The sequence below is a fragment of the Notothenia rossii genome (genome assembly GCF_949606895.1).
Source record: "Notothenia rossii genome assembly, chromosome: 5".
In the NCBI taxonomy this organism is placed as follows: Eukaryota; Metazoa; Chordata; class Actinopteri; order Perciformes; family Nototheniidae; genus Notothenia; species Notothenia rossii.
The window spans coordinates 81505158-81523997 of record NC_136903.1 but is presented as its reverse complement, the minus strand read 5'-3'; the positions used below and the strand labels follow the sequence as shown (position 1 = coordinate 81523997).

At 41.6% G+C, this 18840-nt stretch overlaps 2 protein-coding genes across 2 annotated transcripts in view; one reads left to right on the top strand and one right to left on the bottom strand.

Annotated features, from left to right (window-relative positions):
- Window positions 1–3501: 3501 nt before the first annotated feature.
- On the top strand, window positions 3502–8191 carry glrx (glutaredoxin (thioltransferase)). The gene is made up of 3 exons (XM_079682612.1): window positions 3502–3797; window positions 5002–5133; window positions 7782–8191. The coding sequence occupies exons 1-2, from the start codon at window positions 3591–3593 to the stop codon at window positions 5113–5115; spliced, it is 321 nt and encodes a 106-aa protein (XP_079538738.1). The 5' UTR covers window positions 3502–3590; the 3' UTR covers window positions 5116–5133; window positions 7782–8191.
- rhobtb3 (Rho related BTB domain containing 3) overlaps window positions 7796–18840 on the bottom strand; it is a gene marked incomplete at its 3' end in the record, with an annotated part of 24980 nt that continues 13935 nt past the window's right edge. The window contains exons 8-13 of the mRNA XM_079682613.1: window positions 17338–17447; window positions 15900–16005; window positions 14681–14854; window positions 9335–9501; window positions 8967–9063; window positions 7796–7914 (exon numbers count right to left, since the gene is read on the bottom strand). Of these exons, the coding sequence (XP_079538739.1) occupies window positions 7796–7914; window positions 8967–9063; window positions 9335–9501; window positions 14681–14854; window positions 15900–16005; window positions 17338–17447 (773 nt within the window). The remainder of the gene's footprint in view (window positions 7915–8966; window positions 9064–9334; window positions 9502–14680; window positions 14855–15899; window positions 16006–17337; window positions 17448–18840) is intronic.

The following is an 18840-nucleotide window of genomic DNA, read 5'->3' as shown; positions in this document are numbered from 1 at the left end:
TTTTATCAAATACATTTAGTAGAGTAAAAAGTACAATATGTAGTAGTACAATGGCTTCAAAAGTGTAGCGGTGTAGAAGTATAAAGTAGCATAAAACTAAATAGTACCTTGAAATCGTGCCCTTAGATGCATAAGTGGGGTCAAAAATGACCCCGAGGGTTGTTATTCTTCAAAATCTCTGAAATTAAAAGTTTTTACACTTCCATATTCCAGGTATTCCTCATAACACATGTTTGTGACTTGAGGCCATTTGAATTTTTTTAAATGTTTTTATACATTTTAAGAAATTGCAGTTTTTGTGTCACTACCCCAGTTTTTCATAAGCGGGGTCAAAAATGACCCCAAGCATTTCCTACAGAATCTCAAGGGTTTGCTTTGGGAACCTTTGATTCTTACCAACTGTGACTGTCAGGATACATTTTCTGTCCCACTTACACATCTGATGCCTGCAGTCTCACCACCAGGAGGTCAGTTTGACACAGCAGCATACATGTAAGTATTATCTTCATTTATCAACGCCATGACTTTTCTGTGATAGAGTATCATGTTGGTCAACAAAGTAGACACTAGTTAGCTAACTGCTAAATAATGTTAGTAGTAATGTTAGTACTCTGTTAGCTAGCTTACTAAGCTAGCTAACATTACACTAGCTTACTAAGCTAGCTAACATTACACTAGTTTAGTAAGCCAGCTGATATTACTGCATTTGTTGTGTAGAGACTCACTGTATTCATAATTCCTTCTAATAAAAGCTAACCTGTTAGGTAACCTATTATATGATTATTGAATATTGATTTGTGTGTGTGTGTGTGTGTGTGTGTGTGTGTATGTCTGTGTGTGTGTGTGTGTGTGTGTGTGTGTGTGTGTGTGTGTGTGTGTGTGTGTGTGTGTGTGTGTGTGTGTGTGGGTGTGTGTGGCTGTGTGCGTGTGTGTGTGTGTACACATGCATGGCTGTGCCTTTACTTACATATAATATTTAGCTATCTAAGTAAATGTCGGTGTGTGTGTGTGTGTGTGTGTGTGTGTGTGTGTGTGTGTGTGTGTGTGTGTGTGTGTGTGTGTGTTTGTGTGTGTGTGTGTGTGTGTGACACACACACACACAAACACACACCGACATACCGACATTTACTTAGATAGCTACATATTGATTTATAGTTTTGTGTGTCATTCAAACATTGTCTGTTTGATGTTTTCTCATCTAGACTATCATGGCTACTTGGAGGCCAGCTAGGATACCCGCAGACCTTGCTCGAGATATGATCCTGAACGGATGGGATGAAGAGCCCATCGGTGGGATTGATTCGGAATCTGACATCTCAGATGTAGAGGATCCAGATTATTGTCCACCTGGACATGTCAGGCCGTCTGGGAACCAACCTGCCCCTGCCGAACAAGATCAGTCGGACACGGAGGAGTCCTCTGAGTCCTCCGAAGAGGAAATGGATATTGTATCCAACAGAATGAGCCGCAAGGGCTCTTACTGGGCAGAGTTACCTCCCACCCAGGCTAAAACACCAAGCCACAATTTACTGAGAAGTCGGTCAGGGCCTGCGCCTGGGTTTAGCACCGTCTCTCCAATAGATGCATGGAAGCCGTTTATCACTGATAGTATATTAGAAGAGGTGTTGAGATGCACAAACATGGAGGGAAGAAGAGTCGCAACAAACAGAGGAAAAGAGTGGAAAAAGAGGAGCTCATGGCCTTCATTGGATTGACCATTCTTGCAGGAAGTGAGAAAAACTGGGATGTACCAATCCGTGTGCTCTTTGGGAGTCCTCTACACAACCCAATGTACAAGGCCACAATGTCAATTGGACGTTTTGAAGATATTCGCCGTTTGCTGCGCTTTGATGACAAGAGGACCAGAGCCTCCCGACTGGAAACAGACCACATGACAGCCTTCCGCTACATATGGGACCTGTTCCTGGTCAACTGCAGACAGAAATTCATCCCCAGTGGTTGTGTCACAGTGGACGAACAACTTGTACCATTTCGAGGGAGGACCAAGTTTTTGCAGTATATGCCAAGCAAGCCTGCCAAGTACGGCATAAAGATATTCTGGGTTTGTGATGCACGCACCCCTTATGCAATTGATGGAATTGTGTACACAGGGAGACAACCAGGGGAAGAAGTCCAGAAGAATCTAGGGGAAAACACTGTCCGTCAGTTGTGCAGTGGATTCAGACACACAGGTCGCAACATCACCACAGACAACTTCTTCATCAGTGTGCCTCTTGCAGAGCATCTCCTGGAGAAGGGTCTGACTATTGTGGGAACGTTGCGACAGAACAAGCCAGACATCCCTCCAGTGATGAAGGCTTCCAAGTCGAGGGAGGTCCACAGCACTGAATTTGGGTTCAATGGCAGCATGACCATGATCAGCTATATCAGAAAAAAGGGAAAGGCTGTTCTGCTTCTCAGCACAATGCACCACAGCAAGATGGTGGATGAAAACAGCCAAAAGAAAAAAACAGAAATAATCCTCTTCTACAACCAGACCAAAGGAGGTGTAGATACCGTTGACCAGATGGTTGGCTACTACACCTGCAAGCGCCAGACACAGAGGTGGCCCATTGTGCTGTGGTACAACATGATTGATATAGCCACTCTAAATGCCTACTCATTTTTCAGGGCTCAGCACCCTGAAATTTCCACAGGTATCACCAACGCACGGCAACATTTCCTCACAGAGCTGTCAAAGGAGCTTGTGACTCCTCACATAAAAAGTCGACTGGAAGGTACCCCGAACCTACCAACCTACATCACTGAAGCAATGGGAAGGTGTGGAGTGACAAAAGCTGCAAACCAGCAACAGGAGAGAAGCACAGAGGGCCAACAGAAGAGAAAGAGGTGCCAGATGTGTCCAAGAAAAAAAGATCGCAAAGCCACCAATTGCTGTTGGAAATGCAGTACCCCAGTGTGCAATGGTCACAGCCAAAAGCAAATAGTTTGTGACAACTGCACACAGTGAATAGAGAAAAGACGTTTGTGTGGGCACATGTGAGTGGACAGTGTTCTGGTCTTATGTATGTTCATTCTCTTTTTTGTCCTCCAGACAGATGGACATACTAACAATAATCTTTGAAGATTTTTGATGTTTTTTCTTGTGAATTGTTTTTATAAAAAGTTATAAATAAGCATGTTAAATGTAAAATCAGTCTTTTGTTGACCCGAATATAATAAATATAATCACCTTTAACCAAAATTAAAGACATTTTTTTTAATTCATTGCAAAAACACATTGATTCTAATTGGGGTCATTTTTGACCCCACTCATGGAAGAGTGTAGGTATTGGTCGTTCATGCATCTAAGGGTTAAGTACAGTACTTGAGTAAATGCACTTCACTACAAAACACCACTGCCCTTACTCATCATTAAAGCTTGAAAGTATTATTAGACCCCATGACCACTGCAGACCCTCCCCCAAAGTCCTTCACATGCAGCGGAGTGTGTACTGTCTCTTTAAGAAGGAGGACCCTGCCTCTGACGTCATCCTCCAGAACACCATAATTGACCAAAGGAAGAGCGATCATCTTTGTTCTTGATTTCACTTTTCATCTTCTGTCCACTTCTACCCAGCGACTGAAAAATGGCGCAGCAGTTTGTGCAGACCAAAATTAAAGGAGACAAAGTGGTGCTTTTTATTAAGCCCACGTGCTCGTACTGCGTTACGGCCAAAGACGTGTTGTCCAAGTATAAATTCAAGCCGGGACATTTGGAGTGCATTGATATAAGTGGCCGCACCGACATGGACAACATGCAGCAGTACTTCCTGGAACTCACCGGAGCACGCACGGTAAACACGAGCTGCTTTGTCATTGTTTGAACAACGCAAGTGTCACTTTCAAACCCGGGAAACACCACAGTTTACATGCGTTTATCTTATAAAGTCAGTGTGTCTAATTGAGGAAAAAAGTGAAGGTTTTTAACACACACATCATAGACTTAATGGTTTCAAACTAACGGGATGATGTAGTAGCATTGTTGTCTATATTAGCTGTGATGAATATGTTAACACTTCTGATTAATTCCCTGCTTTTGACCACAGTTTCCCGTTTAATCCATGAATGAAGATTCAGTACTGTGAGATCAATAAGGGAGTCTCCCAGATGCAGCAACACAACCCACTAGCCTCACTTACATGTTTGTAGCAACATTACATCATGAAGATCCAATATGTCTGATCAAAGAATAATGGTCAGCTTTTGAAAACATGGTTTGAACCTATGTGTGTCTGCATGGATACAATGAATCATGTTACAGTTATGCAGTGGTAGAAGATGCAGAAGAAAGTACCAGGCTATTTACTATTCTCAAAATACTCCAAATACCACTAAAATAGTTCAAAACTATGCTCCCTGTACTAGTATAAATGATCACAAGATTATTATGACTCATGCATTTATTTTAAAGCAGACTCTACAACTACAACTATAGATTACTGTCTTTATTATAATATATTTTAAAGCCTAATGATCCACATCTTTCATACAATTTTAATTCTAATTCAAATGTTTCAATTTCATTTATAATAATTAAAAACACACTTTCCTACTTTTTGACTTTCTTCTAATAGCTTCTTTAAGCCGACTATTCAGTGTAGTGTCAGCATTCACACTGCAATTTCTTTAGACATGCACTGTTTGGTGTGTAAACAGAAAGTGACAAAGTCCCAGCACAACCACTCAGGGCATCGAGTGACATCATCAATGTGTGTCATTGCCCAACCCGTACTACAAACCTCCAAATTACTCCAAATAGTAATCAGAAAATCAGCAAATATTCATACTCGGGCAGCTGGAACCATCCAAATGTTGCCGATTTATCCTTTTTCCTGTCACTGTACAATACGTTATGTGTATGATACGATATGTTAAAGGGATTGATGGTAGAAAAAAAGGTCTTGTTATCTTCATAGACTCTATGCACAACACAAAAAAATCGATGCCTGCATATTTACCAGTTGCATCCCTGTTTCTCGTGTATCGGTTTGAATGTAGGTCCCACGGGTGTTCATCGGAGAGGAGTGTATCGGAGGCGGCAGCGACGTGATGGCGCTGCATCAGAGCGGCAAACTGGAGAGCATGCTGCAGTCTATTGGAGCCCTGCAGTGACCCGCTGCACTCCTCCAGGTACAGTACACACACACACACATACTCGTATAGTGAAAAAAGGTAAACAGCTAAGCCTTTGCAATAGCAGGGGAGCAAAAGGAGGTAGGTGTTGCCCCTCAGAAAGTGATTAAGAGCATAAATTAGAAGCCGAAAACTCTCATTAGGGTGGGAATAAATGATAGGAAATAAGACGCCCGAGGTGGTGCTCAAAGAGATAAGAAGTAATTGCTTGGTGGTAAATGTGCTCCAGGACCACACCGTTTTAAATCCTGATTGAAATGAACAGATGGGGGGAAAATGAAAGGAAGCCCCTGAGTGATTGAGCGAGGAGGCAGAGTGACTGCAGAGGATTTTCAGCCATACAAGATTTTGACACTTGATATAATTAGATAAGAGTTTATAAGATTGGCAGTATAATGGCCTGACTCAAAGGCAAAGGCTAGTCAAGTTATTTTCTGCCAGTCCATCGCTGTCTGTCATGTCTTTAAGCATCTTCACAGCACAAAGGACTGGCTGTGATCTCCTAATCTGAGCTAATCTAAGCTTGAAAGGCATCATGTAGTCTGATCCTACCAACATCACCAAACCAGAAAAAGAGGGACATTTATTTTAGAAGAATGATGTTCATCTCTTTGAAAGCGTATTAGGGCTAATGGATTCAAATGGTTAACAAATAATTGTTATTATGGCACTGGAGAAGGGTAGTAGTATTACAAAAAAAAAGTCAAAGTGGTTAATCAATGAAAAAAAAACACATTTGAAATAAAACGTTTTTTTCCGAAGAACTACAACTTGAAGAGGCCCTATTATGCTTTGGGGGGTTTCCCCTTCCCTTTAGTGTGTTATTTAGTTTGTTGTTGAATGTGGAGGAGTTTCTCTCCCACACACTTTATGTTGTTTTTATTTGAACCTGTCAGCAATCTGACGACAACACAGGTGGATTTTCTAGAGGCAAGAGGAGGGAGACGCAGAATGAGTTCTGCCAAATAAAATACAAACACAGCAGAGCGCAAACATGGATCAAGTCTGTGATGCTGTTCATTCTAAAACATGTCTTTATTTAAAGTCAGACGTCTGTACAACCCCAGCCCACACGGAGTGCAGCGCTGGAGTACACATGTTTACAGTCCACTCTTCCTGCTGTTATTTACTCATTTCTTTTTAGGAGTAGATTGGGGTTTATGTGATTTGTTAGTGGGATTGATGTTCCTGTTGTGATGCAGCAGCAGTACCATCTACAGTACTATACTAACAGCCTGCTGCTACACCTCTGCTAAAGTACCCGATACAAATACTATTACATACTGTTTGATTACTGTTAAGGACTAACCTACTGAATAAAAAATAGCTGCAAAATGTCACAATACATTTTTCATTTTGTTGAAGGTCATTCTGACATAAGTTGCTGTCTTCCTGTCCCCCCCCCCCATGTTCTTTTTTTTATATAATCATGCACCTTTTTTTAAGTAAATACCAGCGAAACAGCAGACTGTAAAATAGCGAGACCCTCTACTCCGAATGTAAAAAAAAAAGCATGTCATAATTATGTCCACATAGTTTAGTTTACAAAAATAATAATTTGCAGCACCAATAAATCATATTCTCGGTATGATTAAAAACAACCCCTCAAATAAGAAAAATAGGATCAAATAAATATTGTTATCCATCCAGAGGCATTGTGGTTTTTAGTGTTCCAACGTATGTTCATGATATGGTTGCTTTTCCTAAATTTGTATGTAAATGCTACAAAAGTCTTGTTTGTATTAATGAGACAGACCATTATCAGGTGTTATTGCAAATAGAAAGGGAATACTGTCAACATCATTTCATTGGGACCTGCTAAGGAAGTGGTTACAGGGGTTTCAATGAAAGTTTTAAATATACATTTGTTACTGTCCTAAATGTATTGTAACTCTTGACACAGGCGATATGTAGTTACATTAAAATGACATTTCAAGTCTTTTCTAAATAAAAGTATAAGGGGCTCTTTTGACGGGCAATGATCGAAATGTATTCTCTTTTTAAAATGTTAAGAAAAGTCAGAGTCAGTGATCTGAGATAATCTGAATAAGCAAATTGTGATTAAATTGGTCCTGCTGGTCTGATAAAGGGCGTCCTGACAGACTACAGATGGAGATGACTCACTTTCTCTCTTAATGAACCGCTGAAATACTGATCGAGCCACAGAGAAGTCAGAGGCTCGGGAAACATTTCACTTTTAGGGACATAAATGCATCATGGGTCATGTTCATTTCTCCAGCGTTCAGATGGTAATCCAACATCCTCCGAGTAGTGGAACAGTTTTTCCTTCCTGCAACGATCCCGGCAAGTTCTCCAACAGATGTGCGGTCTTTTAATAATTAGTGTAATTCTGTGTCTTTTGTAGAAATCCTCACCTAATGTAAATATAATCTTTCACAGAGCCTCTGGTCATGTTTAATATTGGAGTTTGAGGCATTTTGTATTGCACATGATTGTAAAGTCATTCATTAAAGGATGCGCAGCCATTCCTTCAGGGGGAGGAGAGGCGTGTCACCGCTCCACAAAGCGTCCTATTGGTTAAGAAGTCTGATGACGCAACAATCAGCCTTTCATCCAGCAGAACAAGTCAGTTCCTCCACGTGATGAGTGTCACTGATTCTCTTCTCTCCTCCCTCTTGTTTCAGGCATTCAGGGGAGGTCACATGACTATGCAGCGGGACTTGCGTAGCTTGCGTCTCCGCTGCTGGTACTCGCTGAGCTCCTGCAGGTAGCCTCTGGACGGCCAGCGTAGCCTCTCCACCTGCTCCCGCTCCTCCTCTGGAAACACAACAACATAGAAACTGTAACGTCCTGCAAACACATCTCAATCATTACTACAATATGTACTGTTCCTGACACATACAGCACTCACTCCGACAGCATAACACCTTGGATTGTTTCCAATACAGTTTACACTAACAAGCTACAGAGGATTAGCGGTGATCGATTACTCTGGCCTTTACTTCTCCTGTGCCCTTAAGTACCCGTCCAATGACCTTAAAAGATTATTGTGTGTTTGACTGATGATGATAATAAAATGTGCTTCTGCCACTAACCTGTTTAACTGCTTCTATTAAATACATGACTATAATAACTGAGAAGTAGTTATTATGTAACTCAAGCATAAACTTATAGTATAAGCATACTATAAGGATGCATCATTCAGAGGGGCTGACAGCTCACAGTGTCATCCATAAACCCTGCCATATTGTGCTGCAGTATATGGCCGCAGTGCAACACATACAAAAATAATTCTGGTTATCAGGCTACCTTCTTTCAGCACTTTTATTAGAGAAAGTGGGACATTTTCTTACATTTACTGTGAGAAAAACAACAGATGCTTAACAGCCTGAAGGCGTTTGGACTTAATTATTATTTTAAATGGTTGAAATCAGCTGTTTAATGTTTCTATCATTCTCTTCAGCGCTTTAAGTGTAAACAACCGTCACAAGGCTTGTTTGATATTAAAAAATACATTATTTTTTTTTCTGGGGACAGCATCACAAAATATAGCTCCACACTAAATCAGTTTTATGTACTCTGCTGCAGAGATTTTAGTTTTAGAAATGTAACTGTGCATTTTGGGAGAGGTATAGAGTAAACGCAAGAGCAATGAAACATATCAGGAGGAGACACGAGAGAAAATATCTTATAAAAATGAAAAGGTTGCTAAAATAAAACACAGATTCTCCTCAAGTCTAGTCATAAGGGCCTCGTATTATCTACTATATTGTTCACTCCTGTATTGAGGGGGAATCAGGGACTAGCCTGTCACCTTGTGATTGCTTTGATAGAATTTACTACATTTAAAAAAAACATCCCACACTGACCTGAGAGCTCCAGGAAGTCAGGTTTGTGACTGAAGATCAGGTAGTTGTTGGCGATAAAGTGGAGGAGCCAGATGTACAGCTGCTCTGCATTGTGGCACTGAAAACCCAAACACACACAAATAGCAATCACTCTCTGAAGAATGCATGCTTTTGGACAGATAAACATGAATATCTGTTGCACATGGATTCCTACAGCTGAAAGATGAATTGCTCCAGAAAAAAGCATTTGGCTGAAGTTGCTTTTTTTTTGTGGCTGAAGTAAATGTCGCATCATAATGAAGAAGTAATCAGTTTACACAGCAATATGGCGTCTGCTGCAGGATCTTTTAACGCTCTCCATTCATCCCTGAATTCAAAGCCGTACTGACCTTTGCTCGGCGGAGGAGTCTGATCACGCTGATGCCCGTCGACGACAGCTCTCTACTGGGCATGCTCTGGAGGTAGGCGCACACACACACCTCACACAGGTGCTGCAGACGCTTCACCTGGTACATCTCGGCACACACCAGCACGGCCATGGCCTGCAGCACACTGGCTACACACACACACACACACACACACACACACACACACACACACACACACACACACACACACACACACACACACACACACACACACACACACACACACACACACACACACACACACACACACACAGGTGTTACACTTACACTGCTGGAACATCATGTAGAGAACAGTTTATTCCAGATGTATACGATAGCCTGACACGTTTTAAGAGTTTAGTCCCCGAGAGGAAAGCCAAGGCTTAAACGCTCCCTGAAGTTAAGTAGGTGTTTTTATGATTATTGCTCAATATGTGTTTGGAAATGAGCCACACCGGGATTGCCTTGAGGAGCTTTAAACTACCCTATAGTTATACAATGATTTAGTTTGTCTATTTCACACATGCTGCTTTCAACATCCAGCAGCATCTTACATGAGAATGCTACAAACAACTTTGCACTTTTGTTTCGCTCTCACTGCTTTCACAAGTTGCATTTCCAGCACAAGCAGCAAGCTGTTCTGAGCTAGACGTTTGAAAAACCCACCATGCCTCAGAGAGAGGGTTAGCAATAAGGCTGCTGAATAGAGTGGAACATTAAGCAGCCAAAGAGCCAGATATGAATTTCACGAGTTATCAAAACACTTTTATTAATGGCATTATCTTGAGATAACAAGTTTATTTTTTAGCTATCTCAATAAAAACAAAGTTTGTTATCTCAAGATAACAACACAATCAATCCGCTATCACAAGAAAACAATTGTTATTAATACTTTCAATGTTTAACCGAGACAGGAGTGCCAGTTTAGGAGTACCCATTATTTATCAAGCATCCAATTGTATTCAAATCCAGGTCTACCACGGCAGGAGCTGCATTGTGTTTTTGTGTTATTAGATCAGTGCTCATCTCTTTAAGAATCGAGTCTTAAATTGCAGATGTATGCCTTCACTTACTTTTCTGTTATTAATCCCTCAGACAGTCGCCATCTTGAATGTGGACATCCTGATTTCGTGAGAGAACTAGTTGTTTTTTTGTTATAAAAGATCCCCTTATCTTAAAAAATGGGCCTTTTGTTTTACTGAGAAAGGGCATTAGAAACAAATGTTTGGACGTTTTTGGCTTCTTCACAGAAAACAGCTAAAAGGAGAGTAAACTGTTAACCAATAGCATTTCAATATTGTTTACATTAAGTCGTTTTTAAAACTAGCCCTAGAAGTAATACTGACACAAACCTTAAATCACAAAACAGGAACAGTAATATGTATTCATGCCTTTATACTTGTGTGTTATTTGATATTTCAGTCTCTAAGATTGAACACCAGATGGATCCGACTGATTTAATGGAAATCCCTTTTTAAAACCACACAATTTCTTAGATTAAAAGACGCATTATAATCACACAGACTCAATCTTAGGGAAAACAGCAGATGCATCATTTCCCGTTGCTCTTTCCAAGCTGTCAAATGACGTCCTTAAAAGCAACGTCAAACAACTAACGTCAATCCTCTTACGTAACGTCAGAATGTCAAATCAAATGACTCCTGGTGTGACTTCATTCAGTCAATTCTCTGCACACACTGCGCAGTCATCCAAACACAGAAGAAGGCAGTGGAAATGTATTCCACTATCACACACCATGTACAGGATTCACTATATTCCTCCTCCTTTGATTCCACGCCCTCACTTTTAGTCGCTGCTGGTGGAGTCACCTTGGGTTGACCTTGAGCGCTGAGCTCTTACATAACAGTGCAGCAGCCTCTGGAGCTGCTTCATTCCTTTCATTTCCTGTTCCCATGATTCAACCTGAAGCTGTATCTCTGCAAACAGCGGGCTCACCCTCCCTGCTCCTAAGCTGCATCTCACGGGTGGCTTGTTGAAGGATTTTCATGATTTTTTTTCTTCATCAAAACGTCTCATTCTTCGAAATAATGGGATTGCCAGTTCTCTCTCAGTAGTTGGTTTTTCTGAATGGATTATTCTGAGCTTTTTTTATTGTCCATTCAGCCGCTTCGTTATATAAGAGTACAGGAAGAGAAGGTGACAGACAGTGTTGTGATTAAATCTGTAATTGTTAGTTTACAGTTTGAAGGCTTTATCTATTAATTAGGGGTCGTAATGGATTGTTTTTAGTGCCTTTTTGAATCTGTAATCATCTGTTGTTGGGAGGCTCCATCCAAGCAGGACTACAGTTACTTGTGATGTCACAATGGACACACACACAGTAACACACACACATACACTCACTGCAATCCCAGTCCCTTTAAGCATGACTGCATAAGCTTGTCGTCCAGAGCTGCATTAAGTAATCTTGCATCACTAGGGGGCAGAAAAACTCCAAAATAAACACAACAAGAACCCTTTTTTTCATATTTCAGCTCATCCAGTTGTTTTAGCTAAGCTTTTAACAAAGAGCCAGCAGACACAAAGCAAAGCAATACAATGGAGTCCCTTTGGTCAGTAGTCACTGGCATTTCTAAAAAGTTTTGGGGGTTTCTGTCTTTTACCGTGACTCTAAGCAATTTTGTCACCGGACAGGAAGCAAACAATCTACTGTGTAAGTCTGTGGAGTGAGAACTGCTATTATCTTGTTTGTCGAGGGGAAAAAAACAAGGTAAAAATGGCCAAAGATGCTCAGAGCTGTTGATTTTCAGAGGGATCAAGCACAACAGGGAAAGCTACAGGTACATTGTGGAGAGGAGGTGCAACAGTTTGTTACATGGAGATATCCTTCATCTGGATACAGACAGGCGGACTGGCCATCGGGACGAATCCCGATGGACCGGTACTGAAGTGGGCCGGTCCGATGATGTGGGCCGGTCGGATAGGTCACTAGCCCCCCCACCGACAATTTACTAGCGGAATTTACTTGCAGTACCGAGGTGGGCCGGCGGTACCGAGGTGGACCGGTCGAGAGTCCCGGGCTGATTTTTAGTCCCAGTCCGCCCCTGTCTGGATATATTGTTTTAGTTCCTTACGCAGAAAGGCTATCACTTAATTAGCATGAAAATACATATATATGAATTATGCCTATTTAAAACAAATCAACAAAGTCTGATTTGGGGCTACAATTACAAGATATTTACTTATTGCTAAATTACATTACAAAGTATAATTTGATAAGGTGCCCACATAATACACAAGGGGAGGCAACTTCTTTGAGATGAAGAAACCTTGGGATGTGGTTTCCTAAACAAATTCTCATGAATTGAAAAGTTGTTTTATTGGAAATGTAATAAAGAGTTATCTCCGTAAAATAATGTATTACGCTAGAGCAGTGGTTCTCAAACTTTTTCTGTCAGGCCCCCCCTTTGGAGAAAAAAAAAAGTCGGGCCCCCCCAAAACGAATAATCAGGCTCAGTGGCGGCGCCAGAGATTTATTTTGGGGGTGCTGTGGGGTAGCTTGACGTTTCATAGAGGGTGCTCAAACATTTAGGGTTTCCCATTAATGTACCGGTCGCTACAGTGGAATTTTCAACTGCAACAATCCCCACGCAAATACACAACGTACCCACGACTGTTACAATGAAGGCTCGATATTCAGCTCACGGCATATAGGTGTAAGCAGGGATAAAGTGCTATTTTTATAGGTGATGTGTGGATGTCACATAGGGGGGTCCGGGGGCAAGCTTCCCCGGGAAGATTTATTTTTAAATATTGAAGTTAAAAGCATCAATCTGGTGCACTTTGAGAGCGAAATGAAGAGATCTATGGATACATCTCTCAACACCCATATGAAACAGAAATGTAAACAGATTTACTTTTTCTTGATGGATATTTTACAAATCACCCTTTTAAACTTTATTCTTGTTTTACTGTCATATAGTATTTCATACCTGTTTTTCATTTATTCTCTTATTTTTTTATAACTATAATGATCATATAAACGTGTGCCTCGGAAATAATTATTTACATTAATGGTGACCAAAACATTTGAGACCCACTGAGATAACACTGAGAGAGTCCTTTAGCTCTCAGTCTGACAGGAGAGGACTCTCCTCCACTTTGTTGTTGAAAAAACTCCTTAGATCCGTTAGCGTAGCTCGCTAGCACCAGAAGCTAACAACAACGATCTCCAGTACCGGTGCGCTCTCTCTCTCTCTCACGCGCACACAAAATGGCTCGTTCCACACACACACACAGAGCCGAGCTTTAATGAAACAGAGACCCAGACGTAATAGTACTGTACTGCATCATATTATTTTCGAATCAATAATTTTTCAAATTATGATTTTTTTTTTTTTTTTTATCTTTTTTTTTTTTTTTATAACCATTTTTCCTCCTGGTCTCTCGCGCCCCCCCTGGCATGCCTCTGCGCCCACCAGGGGGGGCGCGCCCCCCACTTTGAGAACCACTGCGCTAGAGTCACCCTTGTAACGCTTGATTCGCGGGTACAATACAAATATGAATGAATGTATCTTCAAGGTTGTAGAAAGATAATGTCATCGCCTCCACCAACAGTGAATGATCAGCACTAATTACTTTTAAAAGGAATTGTACTACGCGGTGAAAGAAAGTGACAACCACAACAACACGTTTGGGGCTGGGAGTTGGCACCGCTAAAAGCAGACGATGCCACGAGCTGATTTTGTCATCACTAATTCTAATTTAATGTTAAGCCTGCTGCTGTTCTCCGCGGGGGCCCCTCGAGAATGACACTGGCAGCATGTCGCAGTCACACAGATGGTTGATGGGACTTTTCATCTGCGCTTTTGTTTTGGGCTGCGCTTGGGGAGCGAGGCGGGAAAACACCGCCGTGCCGCTCTCAAGTGTTTCTGTAATGGTGCTTATTTCTGCGGTAAATGAAGAGGCCATCAAAGGTCCATTGTCCTTCACACTGTCATGATGTTGGTCTGATCCATGTCAAGCAACTTTTATCTCAGTCACAAATCCATGACCTGTCTATTTAGAGATGTTATCCCTTATAAAACTCTTATTTTTATTTACAGCAGCAGCCTGAGAGGGTAGTTATAGTGGAGTGAATTAATGACACGCTGACTGAGGGGTTTCCCAGTTCAATCATCTCACGACTGTAATAAATCTGCTAAGGGATTTAATTAGTCCACAACATAAAAAGGAAAGCAGGGACATTTCCTGACTATATTTAGGCCTCCCGTCGCAGTTTTTACATCCCATAAGGGCACCTAAACTGGCGACCTTTAAATGTAATTGTAACCCAGCAGTGGGGGTCACGGTGGGCAGTGAACTCACCAGGACAGCAGGAGTCAGTGTAGAGATACTCGAGGAAGGACAGGAAGGTGTCTGAAGAGACTCCGTGGATGGGCACCACTCGGCTCCGGGCCTCCGCATACTTCCCGCTGAACATGGCCGCCATGACGTCACAGCGAGCCACCAGCACCGCTCGGTGGGCTGGCAACACACTCCCTAAAATCACACACACACACACACAAACACACACATGCTACATTTAGGTTTAGAATTTCATATTAGCGTCCCTAAGTCCCAAAGAGCTGCAAGAGGAGACGCCTGAGAGAATAAACAGTTTGTAATTAATGTATTGAATCTTGAGTGACAGAAACAGAAAGCCTCTTTGTTCTAATAATGTTTGTAGACGTTCACAAACCCATACAGATTTTGTATTATTTTCCGCAAGCCAAACCCTTTGAAGGGGCCCTATTATGCTCAATTTGAGGTTCATATTTGTATTTTGATCCTCTACTGTGACATGTTTAATGTTCTAAAAGCTCTTTATTTTTTATCCTACTGCCTGTGCTGCAGCACCTCTTTTCACCCTCTGTCTGAAACCAGAACCCAGTCTGCTCTGATTGGTTAGCTGGCCGGCTCTGTTGCGATTGGACAGTACTACAGGAAAGGGAAAAGGCCTAAAAGCATAATAGGGCCTCTTTAATATCACTGACACGTCTGTTTTCCCTCATTGCAGAAGAGTAGAGGTCAAACGTGACTCCATGCTTTGGTTATGAGTGTTGATCTCTTATAATGGGCCATTTAAATGAACAGGAAACCAAAGACATGTAAATATTTTGCACAATTCCTGTTATTAAGTGCCATTAACAGCCAGTGACAGCTCCCAAAACATTACATTGGAAGGCTAGTGTGAAAAAAAACGTAGAAGAAGCGTAAAATACTCTTGTAGACATTTGTCTCTGTGACCTCCATGAGTTTAACTCAAAGCTCAGGGGTGCAAGGACCTGAACAGCTCGCTGCACTTCTTATGAGATAAATATTGATTAGAAGAGGCCTTAGGACATTATTTCTGGATTTGATCCTTTTAATAGAGAATTGGAAAAATCGCCCCTTGGATCATTCCTCTTTTAATTTGCCTCAAAACGTATGCCCAGATCCTGGACTGAGAACATAATTCAATCAGGGCTAATTAAATGTGACCTTCCTCTGCGGTGTGACGGCGAATGCATTTGTGAACGTCTCCAACAGATAAGACTTGGCCCACCTTGCACCATGAAGATGACGTCAGAGTAGAGAGGAGAATTGAAGAGGTTGACAAGAGTCTGGGGGCCGAGCTGAGCCGCCCTGGCGCTGGGGGTGTCCCTGGGGCCCTACACACACACACACACACACACACACACACACACAGAAGAAAAAGAAGCCAAAAGGAAAGTACAGAGAGAGTTTACATTCCTCTGCTGGATGTCAGGTACTAGTTAGCAGCTCATTTGCCATTCCATGCATGTATCCCACCTCCTCCGTTGAATACAAATGAACAGTCTTTCTTAGCGCTACCCAAACATTCTTAAACTGCAATGCCAAGATCGACATGACGGGATGGGCTATTGCTGAGAACAGACTGGCAACCACACACTTGTCCAAACTGTCAATTTCTTAACGTGGTGGTCCTTTTCATTTTAAGCATTCAAAGGATGCACGATGAGTATTTGCTGCAGTGCACAAGAGGTGGAGTTAGCAGCTGTCAGGGTGTCTTTTTGGAGAGCTGTTTTTAAGTGAGTCTCCTCAAAGCTCCCCATTTCCATCCAGTGACCTTTCTGAGTCAACTGGAGCACAAAGAACTTCATATTCTCGCACTGCTCTGCTGCAGAGGGAGCGCTCGGCAAACACACAGTCCTCAGTAGAAGGCAGCAACAGAATCAAGACTCTTCGATTTTGTACATCATTAGAACAGCTTACAGAAAAAAGCAAATTTCAGCCGGTTTCCGCGCAGAGCAAGGGGACCCCGAGGTGTCTTCAGAGGAGGAGATCACATCACGACAGGACACTATGGTGTCTCATTGCGTTAAAGTAGCCCAGCTGTCACTCGGTGTGTCAGCGCCGCCTCAGGTAAAATACCTAGTTCCTTACAGATGGGTTGGTGGGCCGTGCATGGTGCCAGGGGCTTGTCAGACGCAGATATGTCAGCTCTCCTGACGTCTCTAATGTCAAATTCTGCTGCCTGCCTATTACACCTCGTGTTCCCAAATAGACACAATACATTTAAGATGCGACGCTGCAGATTGAAATCTTCCAGTAATTGTGAGAATGTCCTTCTCTTTTGAAGGCATCTCTTGTTTATTCTGTCCTAGTTCCCACAGTATCTGAGGGGCGATGCAGGCAGATAATATGCAAATAAGCTAATTATAGCCACTTATCACTGGGCTGTTTTTCAAACATGGTCTTGTTAATTAAGGCGCCGTTAGTCTGCAGCTATGAAAACAAGTGTTCATCACTTCAAAGATTTGAAAGATTGTAAATATTTAACCTCTTTTTGCAAAGACAACTGTTATGGCATACACACCACAAGATATTCTTGTTTTTCTTCCTCTGTCGTGATCTATACTTGTCCAAACAGAGGTGAGTTAATGTTATGTATTTTTCAGTATGTGCTTTGTCGTGAATGTAAGTGTAAGAGAGGTTATTTTAAACATTGAAGTCCTCACCTTTTCTTTGCCGATGAGGCATCGTATGCGCTCAATCAGCTGAGCCGCAGCAAGCGTATTCTTCAGCTTCTCTTCCAGCGCCTCCTGTAGGTGATCCCACTCCCACGCTCCTGAAACATCCACAAACACACAGACTCTTCGGACCCACAATAGCACTGTTTACAGAAACACACAGGCAAACTCTTTTGGAGCTGGCACTGTGTCCTAAAACACCCACATACCTTACTCTGGTGCTGACAAAGTTAGGTCCTTCTAAAAATGTGTCTGCTTATATCATCTATTGTGGTTATGGGTGGAACCAGCTGTCCAGATTCCACGAGTATCAGAAACAGTGACCCAGGCGTTTGCAAAACACACAAGTGGCCATAACAAATCTGCCTCCCTTTTAATTAGATAATAGTTAGAATTGTGTTTTACTTTAGGTCAGTTTTTTTAAAAGCTCAGTCTTTTTCCAGTTGGTTGCGTCTAATCATGCAATTCTTTGCCAATCAAAGCACTAGGCCTTAATCAAATGCATTAGGATGTGTACAACTTTGATCCACATTTTGCTAATTTAAATTACAGGTAAAGTCAATTAAAGTTTCTGCATTTTACTCAACTTCAATCCGATCACATCGATAATATGGACAAGTTTTCCAAGCTGAAAACACAGTTTAAACACTAGTGTGTTTAAACAAGAGTCTGCCGCCTTACTAGCAGCTCAGTGAGGCTGTATTGAGGGAGGGCGTTGCTTGTTATCCACACCATTATGCTAACATGCTCCCATTTACAATGCTAACATACTGATGTGAAGAAAGTCATGTTTACATTGTTCTGCATCTACCTTTAATGTGTTGCATGCCATCATTTGCTAATAAGCATTCAAAACAAAGCACAGCTGAGGAGGATGAAAGGTCAGGTGAGCAGGTATTTGATCATAAACAAAATATGACTTGCACATTGCTGTTTTATCACATAGTATGTGCAATCTTTTATGTAAGTGTGTGGTCATTGTTATATGTATGTACTGTATGAATATATGCATGTACATATATGTAGATACATGTACACATTTGCATAATCATTGTATAAATGTTTTTATTATGAATGTAAATTCAGTTGTTTACTGTGAGCATACATGCTTAGAAACTCAAACTATCACACCAATATATTATTATTGAGACATTCCACATTAATGTGAACCTCATGCTCGAGGATTATGGCACCCCACTGCAGTCAGCATGTCGTTGTGTCCCTGAGACACTTCACCCCAAATTGCTCCTGTGGGGATTGCCCACAGTATTGAGTATGTAATTCGCTTTGTAATAGATGTAATGTAATGTAATATGGATTCCAATAAATAGAGAAATACACATTTGGGCTGTAACACAAATTAAGTCACCGTCAAAAAAGAACAAGTGAAGTGTTTCCACTCTGCATCTGTGCTGCATGTGTTTACTTCAGAGGGATCCTCCTCCCTCATAAAGCCTGCAGCCCTGCAGCTGATTGAGGTGGCACACTTTA

Bases quoted from the DNA above. Each gene is read 5' to 3' on its own strand.
- glrx (XM_079682612.1), top strand. From the start codon at position 3,591: ATGGCGCAGCAGTTTGTGCAGACCAAAATTAAAGGAGACAAAGTGGTG. The intron at 3,798-5,001 runs GTAAACACGAGC...GTTTGAATGTAG, and splicing joins AACTCACCGGAGCACGCACG to GTCCCACGGGTGTTCATCGG.